General features: G+C 40.3%; 1 protein-coding gene across 2 annotated transcripts in view; it reads right to left on the bottom strand.

The window, feature by feature from the left end:
- The window catches only part of xpo4 (exportin 4), a 170026-nt gene that overhangs the window by 93637 nt on the left and 50830 nt on the right, over positions 1–25559 (bottom strand). Inside the window, exons 1-4 of one of the 2 annotated variants that reach the window (XM_078545458.1) lie at positions 10280–10385; positions 10004–10038; positions 8589–8730; positions 7347–7485 (exon numbers count right to left, since the gene is read on the bottom strand). In XM_078545458.1, the coding sequence (XP_078401584.1) occupies positions 7347–7485; positions 8589–8683 (234 nt within the window). In that variant the 5' untranslated portion in view covers positions 8684–8730; positions 10004–10038; positions 10280–10385. Of the gene's footprint in view, positions 1–7346; positions 7486–8588; positions 8731–10003; positions 10039–10279; positions 10386–25559 lie in introns of those variants that run through there. The other variant, XM_078545457.1, reaches the window with a different exon arrangement.

The raw sequence follows: 25559 nt of genomic DNA, 5'->3' as shown, positions 1-25559 counted from the left end.
GGCTAGGCCAGCATTTATTGCCCATCACTAATTGACCCTGAGAAGGTGGCGGTGAGCTGCCTTCTTGAACCGCTGCAGTCTATGTGGTGTAGGTACACCCACAGTGCTGTTAGGAAGGGAGTTCCAGGATTTTGACCCAGGGACAGTGAAGGAATGGCGATATATTTCCAAGTCAGGATGGTGAGTGGCTTGGAAGAGAACCACGTGTCTCCTGCACTTGTCCTTCTAGGTGGTAGCAGTCACGGGTTTGGAAGGTGCTGTCTATGGAGCCTGGGTGAACTCCTGCAGTGCATCTTGTAGAAAGCCCTATCTCGAAGCCACCAAGAGCATTAAAATGGTGGTGTCTGGAGGTTATCTGAACTAGGTTCAGACAGAGATAAACAATATTACAGAGTCAGAAGTAAACCATCTTTGTAAAGAGGATATGGGTTCAGTAGCTCAGCTCATGGTCAAATAGGGTTTCAGTATTGCAAACAGACAGTTCAACCTCAGTGTCTGGGGAAAGTGAAGAAATCCATGCTGAGGGTACAGAATTTGTAATTGGGCTGATGATGGTGGCTTTTGGTCTTCCCAATGTTTACTTGGGTAACTACTACTCTAAAATTGGATGTCGACAGGCAATCCAACATCACCGTGGTAGCAGAGGGAACTGTAGAGGTGACAGAGGAAGCATACCTCATTTTTTCAATGATACCTTCAAGGGACAGCATGACAGTGAGGAAGCAGAGGGGAGCAAGGATTGATCCTTGGGGTCAGAGATAATGATGCAGGGTGGAAAGAGAATCTAGTGCCAGACAGCATCTGGCTATATCTGAATAGGTTAGCAATAGAACCCAGGAAGTCAATAACCTGGACAACGAGGAAGACATATTGGGTGAGGATGGTGTAGTCCACTATGTCAAAAGCTGCACCTCAGTCACAGACAAGAACAGTGAAACTGTAACTCAGTATGAATTTAATCATTTGTATTAGCATCTTTAATGTAGTTAATGCCTCAAGGTGCTGAATAAAAGTAAAAATAAAAATGATAAGGGAGTTAACCAAAGGTAATATTCAAAAGGTAGGGTTTTTGAAGGTCTTTCAAAGAATGGAAAAGCAGCAAGGCAGCTTAATTTAGGGAAAGAGTTCTATAGTGTCTGGCCTAGACAGCTGAAGGTTCTACTACTGAAATAGAACAGAGGAAGAATGGGATGTAGAGGTGACCAGAGGCAGAAGATCTGAAAACACTTGTTGGCACATAAGTGTGCATGATGTTGGCAAAAAACAACAGCTGAAGCAAAGGGAGCTTTGGGTCATGTTAAAAAAGCATTTGTGCCATCATGTCTGCACCAATAAATACCAATCCTAGGAATAGTAAATTCACCTGTATTTTCATCATGGAGTTCAATTTTTCTTTAATCAATACAAGCTAGCAGAAACCTAAAACAAGATTTTAAATTGCTCCTTCCCAGTAAATTATAAAGATAATGCAGCTGAATACAAGAGGATTGAAAAAGGCTTTGTTGCAGTTTTAGTATTGCCCACATAATTTGTGAAATCATGCATTAGTCATGCACAACTCAAGGGGGAAACTGGAGCATTCTTCAAATGCCAATTTTGAATCAATCTCAATGCTTCCTCTCCCCCTGTAGATTTATCCCAAGATCATTGTCAGCATTGTTACTACTTCAAAGTGACTGGCTAGAAGCCCAGACCATATGGTGCCAAGGTGGGGTCTGCAGAAGTGTTAATGTTCAAAGCTATGTCTGTGAAGCCAATGTCTAGAGGGAAATTGCTGTGCGTCTTCCTACCTAGTTAATCACTGTACACTGCAAGTATGTTACCAGTGTGTTTCTATTTATACAGCTGCACACAACAGCTGAAGTAATGCTGTTGGGTCAGCTGCAACATTTCAGTTCAGAAATGCCACTCATGAGTGATACCTTGACCTTGGTAGCTTAAGTTGAGTTGAGTGTATTCAGGCCGAGTCACAGAATATTAAGGCACACTAGCATTATATATTTGCAGTATAGATAGGAGCCAAATTTTAACATGGGACAAAAGGTCAATGCCTAATAATACTTCATAAACCAATTGGTTTTGTGAAAATTATGGTTGATTCATAATTTTTCCACCATTATTAATTCGTTCATAATCTTGTCACTTTCAACTTGAAAGCCAGAACTCATAATAAGCTAATATTTTTATCAGTAAAAGCCATCACGAGTGTTAATTTTGTGACAAGCAAATCTAAAATCGGACAACATCCTTCAATATGACATAATGAGGAACTTGAATAGGGGATGGGGGAATATGGTGCAAGTGTATTTCCTAAGCGCAATATAAAAATATTATAACCCCATTGATTATAAACACATTTATGTTTTTGCTCCAAATGGTGTTATGAGGAAATGCTTGCTCCTGGTGTTAAGGTGCGAGTGCCAGTCAGTCAATTTGAAAATGTAATTAATAAAGTGACTGGCATCTATTGTTAACGCCAATTATCAATGGCGTAATAGGAAATTTGTTTTAAGGGGACATTTGTTCCAGCATCAAATAATTACTTCATACATTCTGGTATTAAGGTTATTGAGCTTATGCGAAGATGCAGACTGGGTTTGGTGCTCGTCAGTTTTCGTTGATAAATGCTCAAATGTCTCCTTTCCATTACAGTTGAAAACTTCCATTTGGTGCAGCTGTTTCACTGCAAATTCCTATGTGGAAAGAGTGCAGAAATATTTACTCCAATCTTGGTTCAGAGTTAAAATCATGACCTCTGTGAAGCAGACCTGACTTCAGTTACAGATTTACAGAGTCTACAGTCATTATGGTACAGAAGGAGGTCACTCAGCCCATCGAGTCCATGCCAACATTCTGTGGACAATCCATTCACAATCTGGCTCCCCCGTTATATCCCCATACCCCTGCAAGTTTACTTCCTATCAAATTTTTGATAATCTTCGTCTCCGATTTCACCAGCCTTACAGGCAGAAAGTTCCAGGTCATTATCACTCGCTGCATAAAAATGTTCTCCCCACATCCCCCCGTATCTCTTGCCTAAAACCTTAAATCCGTGTTCCTTAATCTTTGTGCCATCAGCTAAGCGACTTTTATTTGTCTACCTTATCTAAATCTGACAATCTTGCACACCTCTATCAGATTTCTCCTTTGCTCCAAGGAGAACAACCCCAGCTTGGTATCATTGGCAAAATTTGAAATTTTACTCTGTATTCCAATATTCAGATCATTCATAAATATCTCCTCTTTAAAGGTCACACTTTGTTTCATAAGAGCTTTTCCTGTCAGTCTTTAGTTCTATTTTACCATGGCTAGATCCATTAAAGTTAGCTTCCTTACAATTTAGAATTTCTACTTTAAATCATTCCTTGCTCTTCTCCATTATTAATCTAAACCTTTTGATACGATGACCATTCTTACCCAAATGTTCCCCTGCAGACGCTTGGTCCAATTGGCCCAACTCATTTCCCAGCATCAGATCCAGCAATGCCTCATTCCTAGTTGGACCAGGAACATACCGGTCAAGGAAATTCCCCATCTTTTTCCTCTACTCTAACATCATCCCAAACAACATTTGGCTAATTGAAGTTGCCCAATACCACCACTCTATTGTTCCTGCACCTCTGTGATTTCCCTGCAGATTTGTTCCCTCTCTAAATATTTGGAGGCCTAAAGAATACCCCCAGTAGCGTGATCATACCCTTTTTGTTGCTCAAATCTCACCAAATGGATTCTGTCAAGGGCATCCTCTTTTTCCAACACATCATCTTCACTCATCAGTACTACCAACCCATCTCCTTTTTTATCTTCCTTAACTTTTCTGAACACTTTGTATTCATGAATATTCAAGTTTCCAGTCCACACCATTTTCAAGCCACATTTCCAATATTGCCACTAAATCATATTTCCACATGGCCATTTGCACTTGTAGCTCACCAACCTTATTTACCATACTTTGTGCATTTACGTACGTGCGTTCTAAACCTATCTTCGTATTACTCATAGTACTTTTAGTCTGCTCCACCTAATATGGTACTACTTCCTTCTCTAGTACCATCCAACATTAGGTTGAACAAAATACTGAACATAAAGTCACCTGTTTTACATTGCCATCATATGAAACACTCATGCACCATTCTGCACCGTGTTAAGATACAAGACTGCGACCAATAAAAAGTTCAGCATTGACTGTCTTAAGATGTTGGGTATCACAGGATCAGCATGTGGTCAGGAAGGCCAATTATGCTCAGTATAATTGCAGATATCCAAAGAAAGGCCTGTTCTTCATGTCATCTGTATTTCCCAAGCAGGAGAACTGAAATATTAATTCTTCCTAGCACTTTTTGAAAGGCACAGGTCAGAATATCTTCTCAGCAAATTATTTTTAAATAAACTTTGACAATACTAATTTCTTCTACAAATAGTGATGTAAAATTAATATTCTAATACCACGCCCTTTAAAAGATAAACACTTTGATTTGCTAACTTCAAATATATTCACCATGGAAAGATTAGAGGGAAGTCCATCAAGTATGTCCCATTCTTTGCCACATTGGCATATGGTATCAGTTTACTTACCACTGGATGTTAATAAAATTTTATACTGTAATGTTTACACCACTGTATCAATCAAGGGCAAGGGTTGCAGGATGCTATTGACGGACAAGGAGCAGGAGGCAAGGTGGATGGAACACTTTTGGGAGATCATCACCCAGTCCAACCCCAGCTCCACGTTCCAGTTCAATGACAGCATCGCAGCTTAGCAGCTGAACGTCACCTTGGAGAAACTGCCACGTCAGAGGTCCAAAAAGCCATCAAGAGCCTGAACAACAACAAGGCTCCTGGGATTGACGAGATACCAGCAGAGTTATTGAAACATGACAAGAACACCGTCACAACAGAGCTCACAGACCTGTTCAACAAGATCTGGACTGAGGAGGACATCCTGGATGACTGCAGGCAAGGACTAATTGTAGAGTTGCCAAAGAAAGGGAATCTCAGCGACTATAGTAACTGAAGGGGCATAACTCTGCTGTCAGTACCTGGCAAGGTCTTCAGCATGGTGCTCCTCAACAGATCAAAAGCAGAAGTAGAGAGTATCCTTAGTGAAGAACAGGCAGGTTTCTGAGGTAACAGAGCATGCAATGAGCAGATCTTTAATCTGAGGAACATCAGAGCAGAGCCTAAAGTATCAGTGCCACTAGTTATCAACTTCATTGATTTCAAAGCTTTCGACAACTTGCATCGGCAGTCACTCTGGTCATCACAAGACAGTGTGGCATCCTGGAGTAGTTTAACATCTTCAAAGCCTTATATTGTGATTCCAGCTGCTGCGTCGAGGTCAGCACAGGCACCAAGTATTCCTTCAACAGCATTACAGGAGTACGGCAAGGTTGCATAGTCTCCCCATTCCTTTTCTTCTTCATTACTGATTTCATCATGAGGAAGGCGAAGGTGAGTGCAGGCTTTGGCAGCCTGTGGCAACACCACCATTTGACATACCTGAATTTCGCAGACGACATCACCTTGCTGACCGAAGAATCATGCATGCTCCAAGACATGACCATCAGTCTCGAGAGTAGCAACTCCAAGGTTGGTCTATGCATCAGCTGCAAGAAGGCCAAGACAATGACAATTGGACAGCAACAAGGCCCTCCCCCATCACCATTGGGCAACAGAACATCTAGGACATCGGCCACTTCCACTACCCAGGGAGCAACATCTCCAGGGAGGGTGATGTAGAAATCGACGTCCACATAAGAATCAGCAAAGCAGCATTGATTTTCCAACAGCTCTACAAGTCTGGATGTCCAACACCATCAAAATTGCCATGAACCTGCTACTCTACATGTTGATAGTAGTACCAATTACAGCGTATGCCAGCAAGACATGGAGCAGCCAAAATGTCACATTAAGTTGGGCATCTTCCACCAGTGCTACATACGCAAAATCCTAGACATCACATGGAGAGACAACATCACCAACGAAGAAGTGCTACAGAGGGCTGGTCAAAGGTGCCTGCAGGACATCATGATGAAGAGATGATTGAAGCTGGCATCACCTTGCCTACTGTTGACTACTTTTACCAGAGTGATCTTAGAGTTTATGGCCAGAAGACAGATCAAGTTGAAGGGATCCAAACAGGAAACAGTGATGTGTATATTTATGTAACAATTGCATATTCAAGAATTTGGGAAAACGGAGAGGTTTAAAGATGTAGTAGTTAGTGAAAACAGTAGAGTGGAAAATGAGTATTTTAACAACCAAGGTGATAACAGTAGTTTAGAAGGGTGGAGGGGGGTTGCAGTGAGAGAACAGTGCCAAAGAAGGGAAAGCAACAAATTATATATATTTTTTGACTGTTCCTTATATACAGAGATGTCTCAAAACATGGGAGGTGGACACTGAGCAGAGCAGTTCCAGAGGTTCTTGGCATAGCAGCTGAAGAAACAACTGTTGGTGGGATGGAGGGAGCATGGAATGGGAAGTAGGCCAGAAATAAGAGGTACAGAGGGATCAAACCACTGATGTCCTTGTTATGCTGGTGCTCCCATTATGGTGTTAGGTGGGAAATTCCAAAATATTGGCCAATCAGCAATGAAGGATTGTCTATATATATGCATATCGGGATGGTGCGAGACTTGATGGAAAACTTGGAAGTGGAGGGTGTTTCCATGCTTTTTTCATTCTTCTTGGTGCTAAAGGTTGCAGGGAAATGTTGTCAATGCAACCTTGGTAAATCTGCTACAGTCCACCTTACAGGTTGTACATGCTGTAGCCACAGTGTTCCAGTGAGAGATGTGGTGAACATCCAATCCATCAGCAGGGGTGCTGATTGAGCGAATAGTTAAGTCATGGATGATGTTCAGCTTCAAGTGCCATTATTCTGGATGGGTCTGCAATGTCAACAAGTGTGTGGCTGAAGACGAGATGTTGGGTGTCCAGGAGCTAAAACAATATGGAGAAAAGGTGAAGAGCTGGCAATGTCAGATAGGAGATGCAGCTGGGGTTGGGAAGGTTGCAAACAGAAAATGTGTTAGGTCTCATGGAAGAGTTGGATATAATGACGGCTTTGTGGAGATGGGTGAGAAGTTGTAGGGTTTCCACTATTTCTTCATCCTGAATACACTGGGATATTGCTCCCATATTCAATTTTTGGCAACTGAGAAAATGTTCTTGCCTCTGGCCCTACAGGGGCTACCAGGAGAGAGATGGTGAAGAGAAAAAAACAGAAAGTAAAAGTAAAACCATCTGAGATGTGACAAAAGGGCACAGAAATAAAACACTACTAACAAAGGTATCAATAAAGGCAACAATGTGAAAACCAAGAGGCAGCAGTGAATACTTACCACTGCTGGGTTACCACTGCTTATTAAGTGGCTGACTTCATGGAAGATGCTGTTGCAGACAATGGTTTTGTCTAATGAGCCTCGCTTTACAATTACTGCTACTGCTAATAATATCTGCTCTCGAACATATTTCTGAAGGCTATAAAGAAATAATAAACACATTAACTACTTTCAAGAGAAAATTATGGTAGGTATACAATTAATCTTAATAACTATGATCAATAATATATCAAATGCAAAGAACCATATGTTAAAACAAATTCACATCAATGTCTTTTAGCTCATTTGCACTCAACCTTATAGAATACCAACCCTATCATCTTCCCATTACAACACATATTCATTTGTTAAATGGGTCCAGTGTCCTAACCTAATGACTCTTCCAGGCAATCCAGTCCAGCTGGTGAACATCAGCATCAAGAAATACTTCCTGACATCTGTACTAAATTTCTACTGAAAGGGGAAAAGGTAAAGGTCTACAAACGTGTATTCAAATAGAAGTTCACCAGCTGCCAGTTAAATTTAAAACAACTGGACAACTGTGTGTTTTTAAAAAAACTCCATGGTATTTTTTTCAAACAATCATGTACCAGCAGTACTATTGCGCTGGGACTATTTTTCTAAGGCGGGGTCTCGACTGGCTTTGTGATTGCAGTTCAACATTAGTAGTTGCAAGTCTTGATTTGGACTGGTCTGAAAGACTACACTGCCACAATTCAAAGTCTCTGATATAACTGAGTATTAAACAGGCAAGTCCCCAAAAAAAGAAAATCTCCTCTGATTTGAAGGTTTAATGCTTAAAGGAAAACCCACTAAACAGATTCAAATTAATAGTCTAATTAATTAACCTGACAATCTGCTTATTTTGCACTTGGATTATAATAAAGAGTAATCAGTTGGAATAAGGGGACAGTTAGCTCCGTTGGCTAGATGGCTAAAGCGTGACGCAGAATAACGCCAACAGCGTGAGTTTAGTCCCCGTACCGGCTAAGATAGTTCTTGGGGCCTACCTCCTCACCTTGCCCCACAGTAATATTATGGCATAACCCTTGGACAATGCAGACGCTACATGGAGAGAGAATCAGTTGGAACATGTATCACAATTATTGAAATATACTCCAAACAAACCTGAAATCCATTACTATAAATGAAAAGTTGCAAAAATCAAACCGCTGGAGTATGCTAGTTTAATAATGAATTCTCATTATATCGCAAGACTCAATTTACATAGTTTACACGCACTTAGGCCTTTGTAAGACGTAAGTTAATAGGAATGTCCGTAGTGATTCAATGCTGTTTTTTTCCAAGAGTACCCATTCTCGCACAACTGCTTCCATTATGGTTGTGGCAGCTTGAAAAAGAACGTAGTCAACTTTACTTGTTTCTGCAAAGAAGACACCAAAAAAATTTAGACAACAATCATCATTCCTTATTACCAATTATATAGTATAATTATGTATAAACACTGGCAAATTCCACATAACAATCAATAGTGGGAAATGTTTCACCAACTGCATTATGCATCAATATCTATGCCAAAACAGGAAATGAGAATAGCAAGAATTGGAGCACATCATCATGCTGCTTCCTGGGTAAACACCCACAATTCTTCACATGGGAGGTGCCATTCTCAGCTAGACAGTTGAGGAGGCCATTCACCCAAAGTACAAAGAGAAACTGAACATACAGCTAAATTAAATATATTCATAACCTTCTTACCAACTGTTTAAAGAACCACACTAGAGAAACTCGAGGCAAGGTCATTAATCAGCTCAGTCAGGAAGTGGTATGGCAGGTGAGAAAAGGAATGGGGAGAAATTACTATTTCCTTAAGAATAAATAGTGTACAAAAGTTTTTTAAGTTATGTTGACAAACTTAAAGCTGATGACCCTTTGCACTGTTACTTGGATTTAGATCTACCAATATCTGATATCCGAATCTCTGTACATTGACCTATGTTACAGAACTTCAGTCTCACCCACAGAACTAACAGTCGCTCCTATTAGTTAATTCCTATTTCATAGAGTCAGCCAAGAATTTCCAGGTCAGTTACAAGTCCCTCTACTTTGTTCCAATACTGTACTTTAATTGCAATATCAGAACAGCAACTGCTGGTATACCAATATGATTTTTTCTATTTTCCACACAGCTTGTGACCTCACTAATAATTTCCAACACAAGGTGAATTGTGGGACGCTTCAAGATAAGTTAAGACTTAGTTCACAAGATCTTACAGCCTGCACAGCCACTCCAATCCCCAGTACAAATCATCTTTTAGTATGTCTGCGAACCTAAATCATAACATTTGACCAGTAGAACTGTCAACATTATTGTCCATAGGATATATAAAAAGCGAATGCCAATTCACACTTGTGGGCTGTATTCAAAATTCAAAAGCATAGCCACACATTGATGGGAACAGTCTTTAAACATGCAGCAGCAGCAATCTGCAGGAGCAGAGTGGAGGAACAAATTCAATTCTTGCCATATCCTAATACTAACCATGCTGGTGTGGAGAACTGTTGAAAGATGTGTGCCTAGCCATGGTAGGGGAGAATTTAAACAAAAACAGGGGAGTTATCACCAGGCTACTTTAGTAAAACTAGTGACTATCTGAAGATTAACAATGGCAGAAGGCAGACAGTAGGTTGCCTACCTATTCCCTCATACCGTAGCAGGTGTATGGCTCAGCTAGACACACATGGAGAGAGAGAAAAAAAAACAGAATATCAAATTTGACAATCCCATTAAAAAAAGAATGTTGAAGCAGAGGCTCTGTTATCTTACACGCTTCAGTACGCTTTCATAACTGATGACGGGATGATTTCCTCAGGGCTTTATGCAGAACGTGCAAACAGAATTAAAAGCAGGGAACTGAGAATTATCCTTTAGTAATCTTGATTTTAAGCATATAGAAACAGGACAGATTTACCTAATATGTGTTTACATACTGCAAATGGTGATTTTGATTTTCTAAATGACAGGAATATGTGTTCTGCATGTTGACGTTGTTCATGACTGACCATGGATGGGGGTGCCTGTGGAAGAGGAAAATAAAATATTATAACTGATCATCTTTTGTCACTAAACATGCAAATTGGCAGAAAACAAAATTTAATGTTTTATTTTGAATTGGTTAACAAAAATGCTGAAGCTCTCATACAAGGCTAACAGTGTAATTTTACAGCTACATGCATGAGCAAAAGGAAATATGTTGAACAAGGGTCACTGCTTTTGGAGCACCAACCAACAACTTATATTTATATCATGTCTTTAATGTAATAAAATGTCCCAAGAGGCTTCACTGGAGCATTATAAAACAAAATATGACACTGAGCCACATAAGGAGATATTAGGTCAGATGGCCAAAAGCTTGGTCAAAGAGGTAGAGAGGGGGAGAGGTGTAGAGAGGGAATTCCTGAGCTTAGCGCCTAAGCAGCTGAAGGCACCACTACCAATGGCAGAGCAATTAAAGCTGGGGATGATCAAGAGTCTAGAATTAGTTGAGCGCAGATATCTGGGAGGATTTTGGATCTGAGGGGATTAGAGAGATAGAGAGGGGCCAGGCCATGGAAGGATTTGAAAACAAGGATGAGAATTTTAAAATCAACATGTTTCTTGACCAGGAGCCAATGTTAGTTAGCAAACATAAGGGTGATAGGCGAACAGGGCCTAGTGTAAACTAAGACACGGGCAGAGTTTTGGATGACCTGAAGTTTACAGAGGATTGCATGTAGGAGACCAACCCACATATGTGCTGGAATATTCGAGACTAGAGGAAACAAAGGAATGAATGAGGGTTTCAACAGATGAGCCGACACAGGGGCTAAATTGGGTGATGTTACAGAGCTGTGGTCTTACTGATGGCGCAAAATCATTTAAAACAAAAAGTAAATCTCTTAACTCTCTACTGCAGTATTGAAAGAGTTCAATGTCAAAGGTGCAGCAGCTCCAATGAGACATTAAACTAAGTTAAAAGCAAAATAAAAAAACAGAAAATGCTGGGAAACTCAGCAGGTCTGGCAGCATCTGTGGAGAGAGAAACAGAGTTAACATTTCGAGTCTGTATGACTCTTCTTCAGGTTTCAAACTAAGGCTCTGTCTGCCTCTTCCCATGGATCAGGTAGACCAAAATTGATTAGACTGTGCTATGGAAAAGAATGGGAATTCTCAGAAGTGGCCTGGCCAACATTTCCCTTCAACCAACACCATCAAAAACAGAGATAAAAACAAAAAACTGCGGATGCTGGAAATCCAAAACAAAAACAGAAACAGAAATACCTGGAAGAACTCAGCAGGTCTGGCAACATCGGCGGAGAAGAGCACAGTTGACGTTTCGAGTCCTCATGACCCTTCAACAGAACCAAGTAAAATTTTTACTTAGTTCTGTTGAAGGGTCATGAGGACTCGAAACGTCAACTTTGCTCTTCTCCGCTGATGCTGCCAGACCTGCTGAGTTTTTCCAGGTATTTCTGTTTCTGTTTTTGTTTACCATCAAAAACAGGTTAGTCAACGTACTTACTGTTTGTGAAATCTTGCTGACTAAATTGGCTACACCATTTATCATCCAAGAGTAATTGCTCTGATTTTATTTTTTAAAAATGAATAATTCTGTGACATCTGGAGGGACACAAAAAGTGCCTATATAAACACAAGCTGATTGTAACAGAATTGAACTATTAGTCAGTAACTTTGGCATCAAACCTATTTTGAAAACAGCAGCCTAAGCAAGTAATAAGGGCATTAAATAATTGACACCCCTTTACATAAATAGGAATATCAACTGTTTTCATATTGTATAACAACTTCACCTAAATGAATTTATTTCAGACAACAGCTCCCTCTTCTGCCAAGAATCAGTAGTGCAGCCACATACTGTATATACTGCGCTGTTAAACAAAGTAATAGAACGAAGCATTAAGATGTGGATTAATCAATTCCATAACATATTTCTGAACTCAAATCATCCGTTGATCAATGACTGCTTTACGTATTAGTTTAGTGCAAACCATGTTTTCTTCACAGATGTGTCACAAAAATATTCAACCACATAAAAATTAAATGTAAAGAAATGACGAAACTTGTGCTTCATCACAATGGTTAAATTGTTTTCTTGACTCCCAGTGAAGTTCTCACAGCTCCACTATAGCACACTATTGAGATATCAAGAAGAGTCTAGAGTTCACAACAACCCCAGGCAACATTTTGTGTCTCTGAAACACTTCCACATGCACCTTTCACCTGCCTTCCCTCTGCCACCAAAAACCTAATCCATACCTATATCACCTCAAGGGTAATTTCTTGAATCCTCTCTTTATCATCCTCCCTTTTTTGCCCAATTTATTCAATCCACCCTATTGTCCCAAACATCCAACAAGCTCTAGTGATTCTCTACTCCATTTTATAACTTCATAATTCTTGTTTCAGGTCCCTCCAATATCTCACTTTATATTACATGAGCAAACATCCCCAACCAAATATGACAGCCCACACCTACACTGCTATTACTCTGCATTACCACTTGTCATCCACTTATTCTGTTCTGCTAGTACAAGTCATTGTTTTAGTCAGTACAACCATGTTCTTTGAAAGTTTTTTCCGATTACTATTTTGCCTCCCATTGGAAGTCTCTCTCCAACAGTACTTACATTTTCTTCCCCCAACAGTACTTAAATTTTCTTCTCCCACTCCTTACTCAAGATACCCCTGTCCCTCATGTAAAGCTCTCACTCCACTGTCTTATGAGAGCTATTTAAATGTTATTTGTTGTTGGGGAAGAAAAGTACACAAAACATAAGTCACTCGTATGCCTTTCACTGTCTAGCTACAGAGCTTCTGGTTCCTGGAAAGAGACCTTCAGCCCATTTTCTTAACCATGAAGAAAGTCTAGCATAGAAAATAAAGGAATAGAAAATACTGAAAACAATTAGGGATAACCTAAAACATTATTTATTATTTAAAAATTGAAACATCTGAAAAATTGTCTGGAAAGACCCAATCACGAGAGCTGACTAGATTAGCTAACGCAAGGTGCTTCACTCATTCTGACTTTTCTTTTGCATATTAAACTGCACCATGCAGAAAGAGCTCTGTTGGAAAGCAGCTCTCTTAATATCATCAGCACTCTATTTTTAAAATTAAAGTTAACTATATAACTTTTTAATCTGTTCACCATTTTGTTTTGAAGTCATTCTTAATTTAATATGTATCTTTATCTTTATTTATACTTTACGCCCTTCTCACTCCAAAATATTTCCGCTCCAAACCAAATACATACAAAAACCATGTAAACTCAAGTTCCCCATTTAAAATGAGCAACATTTTATTTGATCTGGGAGAACTTCTCCAGCTAACCAGTTCTCTTTGATGTTCTCGATGGAAAATGGCAGATTATCTTAGCACACTATTCTCTCAATCATTTGAGCAGCTCCATCTTACCACCATATCAGTCTGACAACCACTGAGTTATAATCAAAGCTGAAATGTACAGTCCAAAAATACATTTCAAGCAGTCATGAAGCTTGTTCACATTTCTAGCTCTTTATTACAGCATAACATGGCTAAAATTATGTTTCCCCAATACCATATCTTTTGATGACTTTTAAAATCTTTCCATCCCTAAATGCAAGTACAAAGTTACGCACATTGTTTAAAATTTGTTTCAGCTGCAAGGTAGAACTCAAAGATCTAATGTGATGACTGCTACAACACAGAGCTATAAGAGGCACTGACAAATGTTTCTTCTTTTTATACAGAGGAGCAATAAGATTGTAATAAGAATGATTTTAAACAGGTAATAAGCTCAACCAGCTGATGATGTGATTAAAGGGCAAATCTGCTTAAAGTGCAGTGGGTATAGAAATTCTGGTGCAGGTGGATTACTGATAACTAAAGGGAGGTGTCAGAATAGGGATGACAAAATTGTTTACCACGCTTAGGAGAGGCTCAAAAGGCATTTCAGCCACCAGAAGCCTTTGGCAAACCTGTAGGTAGAAAGGTAAAAAACGCGAGGCAAAACCATAGTGAAAGGAGCCGTACATTGCAAGAAGAAGTCTGCAGGCAAGGGACAAATGGCTGCTAAAGTACAGCTGGTGCTGCATGAGGTTATTGTGATGAAGATGGCCACCTTCGCTTCTCCAAAGCATCACTGCAGGTCAGCACGCAAGGTTGTAAGTTTTAGGTCACAGCTGACCAGTTCAGTCACTGACCACGCCAGCTATATGCTGCATGCCAGTTGTCAGTGCCCTTACAACAGATGGTACAGTTATTCATCTGGATGTCTGGTGAGTCAGGCCCATGAGGGCAGTAACTCCCAGCCACTGCCAGGTACCTGCCAAAATAATATTAGAGAACGCTGACTTTTGATCACATGGCACAGCCTCTTTCATGTTGTACCACGAAGCATTGCAAACTGGGATGGGGAGTTATCTGCTATCCCAACTTCCTTTTGGAATAGGGATCTCTACAGGCACTAATACATGTCAAAGTGAAATATGCGCACCTCTATAGGTGCAGGTGTGCTGGTACCAGCAAGTGAATAGAATTCCTGCGATGCAGCCTACACTGTTTTTCATGGGGTTCAACTAAGCCCCTGCTTCCTCCTGCCACCACCACCACCCACCCACCCACTACCATTTTCCCTCATTCTCTTCCTCCAAAAAATCAGACAGGGATTCCCTGTTATAAAAACAAAAAGCTACTGCGGATTGAGGATTCCCTGTTGTTGGCAATAATAATGGAGTTAGTAGCAGAAAGACATAAGACAAGTCTGTGGCAAGGAACTCACCTCCTGTTTCCCCAAAGACCTTCCACCATCTACAAGGCATAAGTCAAGCGCATAACTTGTACTTGTCTGGAAGAGTGCAGCTCCAACAATAAACAAGAAGCTTAACATCATCCATGACAGAGCAGCACGTTTGATCAGCACCCCATTGACCACCTTAAATTTCACTCCCGCTACCACCGGCTCAACGTGGCTGCAATGTGTAGCATCTATAAGACGTATCGCAGCAACTTGCTAAGGCTTCTTCAACAGCACTTCCAAACTCCATGGTATAGAAGGACAAGGGCAGCAGGGATAAGGGGATACCACCATCTGCAAGTTCCCCTCCAAATCACACACCATCCTGACTTGGAATTATATTACCATTCCTTCATCGTTGCTGCGTCAAAATCTTGGAATTCCCTGCTTAACAGCATTGGGGGAGTACCTCATCACAGTGACTGCAACAGTTCAAGAAGGTGGCTCACAACCACCTTAAGGGCAATTAGACTTGGGCAATAAATGCTGTCCTTACCAGTGTAGCCCACATCCCATGAACAAACATTTGTACAAAGGCTAAAGAATGGCTGAGTGGTTTTGATAGTCCAAAGGAGGCCTAAGGGCCAATAGAAAACAAAAAAAATCAACAAACATGAAAAGCAGTTAACACTACTATGCTTTTTGTTAATTTCTGCATATTTACTATTATCTAGCGTCCAGATAGCCACCCATATAGATGCATATGAATATTAAGAAATACAATGCAAGACAGTGGGAGGCTGATTTACCTATTTTAATAAATATCTTGCCTCTTCCAGACAGGCATCGCCTCTCCTGATGCTTTGCACGTGGAAAACATACTTGTGAATGGGGAAATTTGGCATTATGTTTGTCTAATTTTTCCAATCGGGAAAATTTAAATTAATAAGCCATGTTACAACAGATTAAACTAACTCAACCATCTGATGAAAATGTGTGTATACCTTTCACTGTGACAATTAAATGCACCAATTCTCACCTCCATTCCACCACCCTCTATTTTCTGTTGTATATCTTTTTTGTAATACGCTATGAAGGAGTGTCAAACAGCATATTAATAGGGTGCCCAGGCTATTTCAACCCAATTCAGCTGATGGCACACTGCGGGGACAGTGAAGTGGTATGGTGTACTGCAGTGTCAACATATCACCATAGAGTGGAAAATACAGCTTTAATTCTTAATTCTACCAAATTCACTATTTCATAGAACCATAGGGAAAAGGTATCTGGTGGAGATCAGCTGTTTCTCTATTGGGGCTAGGGAGAGAGGAAAAAGGATTCTTGACAAGATTTGAAAATCAAAACCCTAACCCCCAGCTAGAGTTAAAAAGACACAATCAATTGGCATGGATGCAAAATGATCCATTTTCATAGGAAGTGTTCTACGGCCAAACTAGGTGACTTTGTGAAGTTGAAAAATACTGCTAATGTAAACCAAAACTTCAATGCCTACACTTTCATACAACTTCATCACAAGATTACATTACAGAATTACTAATCCTGAATAGTTTGGACTAGCAATTCATTGCGCAGAATGAGACATTTGGGAAACTGATGACTAAATAAAATTATATAGTAAATACATCTTCACAGCCTAAAATCATTAGTAGCAGTCATAGAAAGTTAAGTGGGAGAGTTGTCATAAGGGAGTGAAACAATGCAACATCAATAGCTAATAATAACACCCTCAGTGCCTCCACTGCTATATTTAAGTAGCAATTCTCCCTCTTGATTCTTGATTTTTAAGTGGTAAATTCTAAACATGAAATCTCTCACTGTTCATCATTCAGCCAGTTTTACTCCCTCATCTGTCGTCAAAAGTAGCAATTCTGTGTTGTACCTCTTGCTTGCCATTCATGACTTTTGCTGGAAAGTGCATGTGTTTGTGTCAGTTGGTAACAGAAACTTCCTCACCTGCGATGCTTCACAGTGAAACACACTGTTAATATTCAAACAAAGACTATCTAGGTGAGACACTGGAAGGCACCTAGCAATTGTAGGTCCAGAAATCAATATTAAAATCAGCAGTTTCATTAATGAGAGGGGGAAGGGGGAAAAAAGAAAGGAAAAGAGAAAAAGAGAGAGAGAGAATATATATGGGAGATAAATTAAATAAAGACAAATGAGAAACTGAATATATTTGAGGAGGAAAATTGTTACAATTAAATTTCTCATAAAACAATTGCAAGTACCACTGGATCTGTGAAGATTCCATATATTAGAAGTGCGGTACGTTGGAACTTCAGGTGTATTTAACAAACCAAACTGGCAAAGTAGCTAGAGTTTCTTTATTAATTAAATAGGCTGTTCATCATCAATCCCCAAGTATAACTTTAGGTATAGAAACTAGTGAAAGTCATGTTCAAATAATGTAATCTGAGTATTGCTGAAAAAAAGAGACATCTCTAAGCTTTCATCATGCACTCATCAGGACACTCACAAGAATACCATTATAAGGGGGAAAACAACCATTTGCACTGTATGTGAAGAGTGCCATGGAGAATGCACCACTCATGATGACTGACAGTTAACTGCTAAGCATTGTCTGAAATTTAAACCAGGCAGCTTGACGAAATTGGTCAAGGCATTGTCCTGAGGAATGAGTCAGCGAAAGGCTGTCACTTATTTTGTTTAGCTGAAACAGGTGCAATGTATGTACATGTTCATTCTGTCTGCAAAGAACAGGGTCCTATGTATTAATCTATGTAGCTTCCAGTACATGCAAATGCACCATATTGCAAGCCCAACTGACAATCTTAAATTGGTTGTCAGCGTAATTCTTAGCACACTGAGGACTATTTATCAAATAAAAACAGAAAATGCTGGAAAAACTCAGCAGGTCAAGCAGCATTTGTAGAAAGAAACAGAGTTAACATTTCGAGTCCATATGACCCTTCTCCAGCTCTGAAGCTGAAGCTTTCGCATCTGTATGACCCTTCTTCAGAGCTGAAGAAGGGTCATATGGACTTGAAACGTTAACTCTGTTTCTCTCTCCATAGATGCTGCTAGACCTGCTGAGATTTTTAGCATTTTGTTTTTGTTCAGATTTCCAGCATATGCAGTATTTTGCTTTTATCTTATTATTTAGCAAATGTTATCCAATCGCGGAATCACACACGCATAAAGCAGTGGTGCTAACCTGGGAACCCTCCAGTCCAAAAAACTGTTCACTGCTACTCTCTGCTTCCACCACTCAACTTCATATCCAAGCTAACTAGCAGGGTATATAATGGGGGACCAGCAGATGTGATATACTTGGATTTCCAAAAGGCAGTCGATGAGCTGCCACGCAAGAGGTTAAATGCAAAAGATAAGGGTTCATGGAGTTGGGGGTGCTATATTAGTATGGATAGATGATTGACTAATGGACAGGAAGCCAAGAGTAGGGGTAAATGGGTCATTTTCAAGTTGACATACTATGACTTGTGGAGTGCCACAGGGATCAGTGCTGGGGCCCCAGCTATTTACAAGATATATTTGGATAAAAAGACAGAGCACGATGTATCTAAGTTTCCTGGTGATACAAAGCTAGGGGGAATGCAAGCTTTGAGAAGGACAGAGATATAGACAGCTTAACTGAGCAAAGTAGCAGATGGAGTACAATGTGGGGAAGTGTGAAGTTATCCACTTTGGTCATAACAATAGAAAAGCAGAATAGTTTTTAAAAGGCGTGAAATTTGCAAATGTTGATATTCAGAGAGGCTTGGGTGTACTTGTACAAGGATCCCAAAAATTAGCATGCAGATACAGCAAGCAATTAGGAAAGCAAATAGCATGGCGGCCTTTATTGTAAGGGTATTAAAGTAAAAAAATAAAGATGTCTTGCTACAACTGTACAGAGGCATTGGTGAGACCACACCTGTGCACTTTTGATCTCCACATTTAAGGAAGGACATACTTGCATTGGAGGTGGTACAGCAAAGGTTCAGTAGATCAGTCCCTGGGACAAGAGTGTTGTCCTGATGAGAGGCTGAGTAAATTGGGTCTACATTCTCTGGAGTTTAAAAGAATCTCACGAAAAACATTCAAGATTAAGAGGTTTAACAGGATTAGATTCTGAGGTTTGGAAATCTAGGGCAAGGGGGCATGGTTTCAAGATATGGGACTGATCATTTAGGATTGAAATGAGGAGAAATTTCTTCACTCAAAGCATTATGAATGTTTGAAATCTTCTATCCCAGAGGGTTATGGATGCCATCATTGAATATATTTAAGGCTGAGATGGATTTTTCGTCTCTCAGGAAATCAAGGAATATGGAAAATAGGCAGGAAAGTGGAGTTGAAGTCCAGGACCAGGCATGATCATAGTGAACGGTGGAGCTGGCACGATGGGCTGTATAATCTGCTCTTGCTCCCATTTCTTATGTTATCTCTAACCAAATAGATTCAGCCCTAACCCCTCCAAGACATCCTCTCTCCAACACTAATATTCTCTTTAATACTGCCATCTTCTCTCCTTTTTTCTCTTCCCTATCTATCTTGAACAACTTATATCCAGGCACAGTTATCATGATGTCAGATGCTAGATGTTACGGAGGGTGGGGGGGTGTGTACTGCTCGTCACACTCCGGCTACAACGTCAGTCAGAAACTGACTGAAGAAGCCAGCGATAATACCTAGTTGTTGCCACCCACATTGTAAGTGTGGAACTTCCGCCCCTCACTGGGAGGAAGTCCAACCCTCAGGAGCTGCTGGCCAATCTGACTGACCTCCAGCTCCATCAGTCCCAGCAGTGCCAGAGCTCAATAGCGGGCTCAGGATGAAGTGGGAATGTTCACTGATAATTGCACAATGTTCCACACCATTCGTGGCTCCTCAGATACTGAAGCAGTCCATGTCCAAATGCAGCAAGTCCTGGACAATATCCATGCATGGGCTGACAAGTGGCAAGTAATATTCGCGCCACACAAGTGCCGGGCAATGGCCATCTCCCCTTGACATTCAATGGCATTACCATCGCTGAATTCCCCACCATCAGCATCCTGGGAGTTACCATTGACCAGAAACTGAACTGACTAACCATATAAATACTGTGGCCACAAGAGCAGGTGAGAGGCCTGGAGTCCTGCGGCGAGTAACTCACCTCCTGACTCCCCAGAGCCTGTCCACCATCTACAAGGCACAAACCAGGAGTTTGATGGAAGGCTCTCCACTTGCCTGGATGCGTGCAGCCCCAACAACACTCAAGAAGCTTGACACCATCCAGGACAAAGCTTGATTGGCACCACATCCACAAATATTCACTCCCTCCTCCACCAATGACACAGTGGCAGCAGTGTGTACCATGGACAAGATGCACTGAACAAACTCACCAAGCCTCCTTAGATAGCACCTTCCAAACTCATGACTGCTACTATCAGCAAGCACATGGGAACACCACCACCTGGACATTCCCCTCCAAGCCACTCACCATCCTGACTTGGAAATATTGCACCTTTCCTTCACTGTCACTGGGTCAAAAGCCTAGAACTCCCTCCCTAACAGCACTGTGGGTGTACCTACACTACATGGACTGCAGCAGTTCAAGGCAGCTCACTACCACCTTAGGAAAGGGCAATAATGCTGACCTAGCCAGCGTAGCCCATATTCCATGAATGACGATTGACCTGTAATTATTTATTTAAATATGGTGGGTGGGCTGCTGATTGCAGCGCTATATTACGGCTGACAGCTCAGAGCATGCAAGGCGGTGGTGGGCTTGCCACATCTTGTATTTTACATGGACCGCCCCACCCCAACCCCAGCCAAAAACACGTCCAGCGGTGGGGCCGTAAAATCTAGCCCCCTATCTCCACGTAGCTATTTGTACCTGCAGCTCTGCGACCTTATTTACCATGCTTTGTGCATCTACATAAACTACAAGAAACTGTTCTGAGTTCTGTGCTATTATCTGCAAAGCTCTAATGGTACAATAGAGTCACAGAGTCATAGAGGTCCACAGCACTGAAAAAGGCCCTCGGGCCCATCGAGTCTGCGCCAGTCAAACAAGTACCTAACTATTCTAATCCCATTTTCCAGCACTAGGCCCATTGCCTTGTATGCCATGGCATCGCAAGTGCAATGTAGAATCCGACTACAACACTGCACATTTCTTTCCATTTTCCATGTGCACATCAAAAATACCATGTCCTTAAAGATGAATGGTTACAAACTATGATTAATACACAGAAGCTAGTACAATCCCTGCAGTGATTGATTATCTGTGATACTGAGATCTATTTTATCATGACATCTTAATGACACCGCTGGAACAAAAATGGCATGCACCAAAAACAAAATCACTACTCCAATATATTACATAGATTCACAGACTACCATCAGCTGCTCAGCAGAAAATACTGAGGTTAAGATATCAATTTGTGACATCTCAGGCATTTTTACACTGGTAACTGCTTATGTCAAATTTTAGAGGACAGACAGCTCCAATATTCTAGTAATCACAGACTCAGAAAAACAATGTCTTATGATTTTGACAAAGAGTAAGAGCGCATATGAGCATTAGTCTCCTAGAATCCGAACCAAATGATTGGCATTGCAAAAGTGGCTTCAGGTCCTTGATTTACTCACTTGTAACAAACTACAGGACAACACAGACCCAGTGGGACCAGTTTATGAGGTGAACCATGCAGTAACAGAATTTCCAAAAAACAGTACATTCTTGAACAAAACCAAGCCAGTTTTGGGGAGGGAGGGGAACAAAGACTCGACCACAAAGAAGGAGAATAAAGATAAATCAGCATATATGTCACACTAATTCCCAGTTAAGGTTAAAATCCAGTTTGGAAAAAAAGTGCAGGACTAAGAGCAATAACATTAATTCATCGCACTGGTATCCCTTGTTGCAAGGAGAAACATTCGTACGAAGTTGACATTGTTATCGTAGAAGATGGTAAAGTGTAATGCACAAATGTCATACATATGTAAAATCCCAAGTGGCAGTGACTATGCTATTCCTATTTATCATTTAATGGTATACAGGTGCCTTCTCACTTACATCATTGACTTTCTGAGAGATCATTATCCAACGTAAACATCATGGCTCTGGCATTCATTTACAGTAAACAGCTCCATTAATGGTAAAGCCTCTTCCTAAAAATTACTGCAAATTATTTCCTCTCCCACAAAAAGCAATTGTTTTCTGCCAAAAGAATATTCAACTCAAGTTCAAGCTAGTAGCAGTGATTGGGCAGGTGTTTGAAATTTGATGAGAAAAAGGATGTGATTTTGAGGGGAAAAAGAAAAAATGCAAACCAAATTATAAATCTTTGAAGTAGGAAAGCAGAGGCTTAGCAGTTAAGGTAAGAACTTTAAAAGTTGAGGGACAAATTGATCAAACCAAAAAAGATATGGGGGTACTGTATATAAAAAATAGTATAGAATACAAAAGCAAAGTAGTCATGTTAAACCTGTTTGAATACGGTGTCCAGTTTTGAGCATCTTACCTTTAAGAAGAATACCAAGGACATGGATTGAGACTTTAGGTATAAGAAACATGTGCCTTTTTTTATATATGAAAAGGTGTCCAAAATTATGAATAGTTTAAGGAATTAAATCAGTAAAAATTATTTTCATTGACTGTAGAATTAAATAGAAGGCACAGATTTTAAATCATCAAAAGGATGAAGGGAGAGCTAAAGGATTTTTTTCTTTAGAAGTTATTGCTGCATGAGATGCTGCTGGTTTAGAAAATAAATATTTGGAGAAAAAAATTCAAAGAATATGGAGAAAGTGCAGGAAAAGGTACTGATTCATTAGCTCTTTTTGTGAGCTGACAGGCATGCAATTGTCCAAAAACCTCCATCTATGCTGTGAAATTTTATAATTCTACAAAAGACGAGGAAGGGAAAAGATCATGGAAATGAAATTAGATTCTGCAATTGAAGACCTAGCACTGGCAGAGATACTATAGCATCCTTCTTTGTTGTAATTTATGAAAAACAAGCTGCGAATGTTCCATAAAGTCATTGTCCAAAATCTTAGCAGTGCTTTTCAGTAGCTTTTGGCTGTGGGTGCCTGGTGAAACTCTTTAGGCGCTTTACATTGATTAGGCAATGTGAAACTTGAAATCAACTACCCCCACAGCAGATGCTTAATTGTGTCCCTGCCATTTTTCGTGTACAATCGTGTACATGTGAGGATCAAACAAGTCCGACATAATATTTGGACAATCAATGTATCTTGCATTTGTCACCACATTGAGAATTTTTTCCATTATAAATTCCTATTTCCATGATTAAAATAACTGTTCATCTAAACTTGGGAGCTGCTGGGGGGCATCACCATTGCAAGACTGTACAATTATACTGTGACAAGTTTACATAGGCAATTTCCATAATAAACATGGGCATTGGAAATTACAATGGAAATTTGTGTGAAATGGCTCAAGGGAGGACCTTAAAATGGAGATTGAATTATTTCAGGGGAAGCAGTGGCATAGTGGTATTGCTGCTGGATGAGTAATCCAGAGATCTTGGATAATGGTCTAGGGACCTGGGTTCGAAACCCACCACGGCAGATGAAAATCTGGGATTAAAAGTCTAATGATGCTGATTGTTGTAAAAATCTATCTTGTTCACTAATGTCCTTTAAGGAAGGAAATCTGCTGTCCTTGCCTACATGTGAATGAATAAAATAAAAATTTGGACACCCTTGTCCAATCAACCTTCTGGTCTCCAAACCAGCTTCATCCAAAGGAAAGGTGAATTTTCACTGTCATCACAGCATGAAAGGAGGCCATTCAGCCCATTGAGTCCATGCCTGCTCTCTGTAACGCAATCCAGTCAGTCCCATTTCCCTGCTCTATCGACGTAACTCGGCAAGTTTAGTTCCCTCAAATGCCCAAACAATTTTCTTTTGAAATCATTCATTGTCGCCACTTCCACCACCCTCATAGGCAACAAGTTCCATCCCCCTGCAGTATAAAGCAAGATTATAATTTCTATATTCAAGTAAATAGGCTCCTGGTGGAACAGATTAGAACCAATGTGACCAAGTTTCAACTTACTTCACATAGCATAATGGGAAAAAGACAGACCAGCAACATTTACTCTGGGCCTGCAGATGGATGATTATTCTAATATTCAAATAACCCACAAGTGACTTTATAAAATCTGGTCTTTTCTAGGCTTTAGCACTTACACAACACTCAGTGAAAGTCATCGTTACTTGATCGAAGTTTAAAATAGTCAGATCAGCTAAAATATCTATTTAGCACACTGAACACAGAAAAACATCCCAAAGTGCTAGAGAGCTATAAAGGGGAAAAAACGCCAAGAGATATTTGAAAGGGGGTCAAAAGCTTGGTCAGAGGGTCTTAAAGGAAGGGAGAATTTTAAAGAAAGACAGCTGCACTAGAACCCAGGAGAACGAAGAGCTTGGCGGGGTGATGCAGCACGTGGGTAGATTTAAACTCAAGAACGAGAATTTTAAATCTGAAACACTGGGAGACGAGGGACCAAACTTAGGTCAGGTAAGGACAGGAATAATATCAAGCAGGACTTGATGTAGATTAAGGTACAGACTGCACAATTTTGTAATGAGCTGAATTTGATGGAGAGTGGGAGGCAGGCTGGGTTAGCAATACAATGGTCAAGTCTGGACGTGAGAAAGGCATAGGTTTTAGCAGTAGATGGGCAGAGATATGGTCAGAAGCATGTGACGCTATGGAGGTTCACAGATTATGAGCAAAAATGAGCATGCCCAAATTACACATCTTACCTGCAGCTCAAACTGCAGTCACTTCCTTTAACTTTTTTTTACTTGTTCTTGGCACAAGGGCAGTGTTAGCAAGGTCAGCATGTGTTGCCCATTCTTTACTGCCCTAGAGAAGGTGGTGCTGAGCTGCCTTCTTGAACTGTGGCAGTCCTTGTGTTGTAGGTACACCCAAAGTGCCGTTATACAAAGGGAGTTCCAGGGTTTGGACCCAGCAATAATGAAGGAACAGTGATATATTTCCAAGTCAGGATGATGTGTGTCAAGTTGACTAGCTATTTTAGTTTACGAAACCAAACACTGCAGAAAATATTACATCAACTTCTTAATACACTGCAGGTTTCTGGTAAGGAAATAACATTTTTAAACCAGGTTATTAATTTACAAGTAAGCTACAGTATCCCCTGATTGCTCAGCAGCTTTATTAACAAGCTGCATTCATGCATCATTTTTCATGTAGAAAAACGTCCCAAGTCACTTGGCAAAAGTATAATAAAAAAGGATACCGAACCAGAGCTGTAAATATTGGGGGCTTGGTCAGATAGGTGAATTTTAAGGTGGATCTTACCCCATGTGGCCATGCAAAACAAGGAGATCTCAGATTTGATCACCACTATGGACTTAGCCAATTAAGGGGCTGCTGCAATTGATTGAGGGAAGAGGAAAACAAAAAAATCAAATCAGCCAGTGCTCCAGATTC

The sequence above is a fragment of the Cetorhinus maximus genome, chromosome 7 (assembly GCF_964194155.1).
Source record: "Cetorhinus maximus chromosome 7, sCetMax3.hap1.1, whole genome shotgun sequence".
Lineage (NCBI taxonomy): Eukaryota > Metazoa > Chordata > Chondrichthyes > Lamniformes > Cetorhinidae > Cetorhinus > Cetorhinus maximus.
The sequence above is the reverse complement of the archived record's forward strand: the minus strand, read 5'-3'. Positions and strand labels throughout refer to the sequence as shown.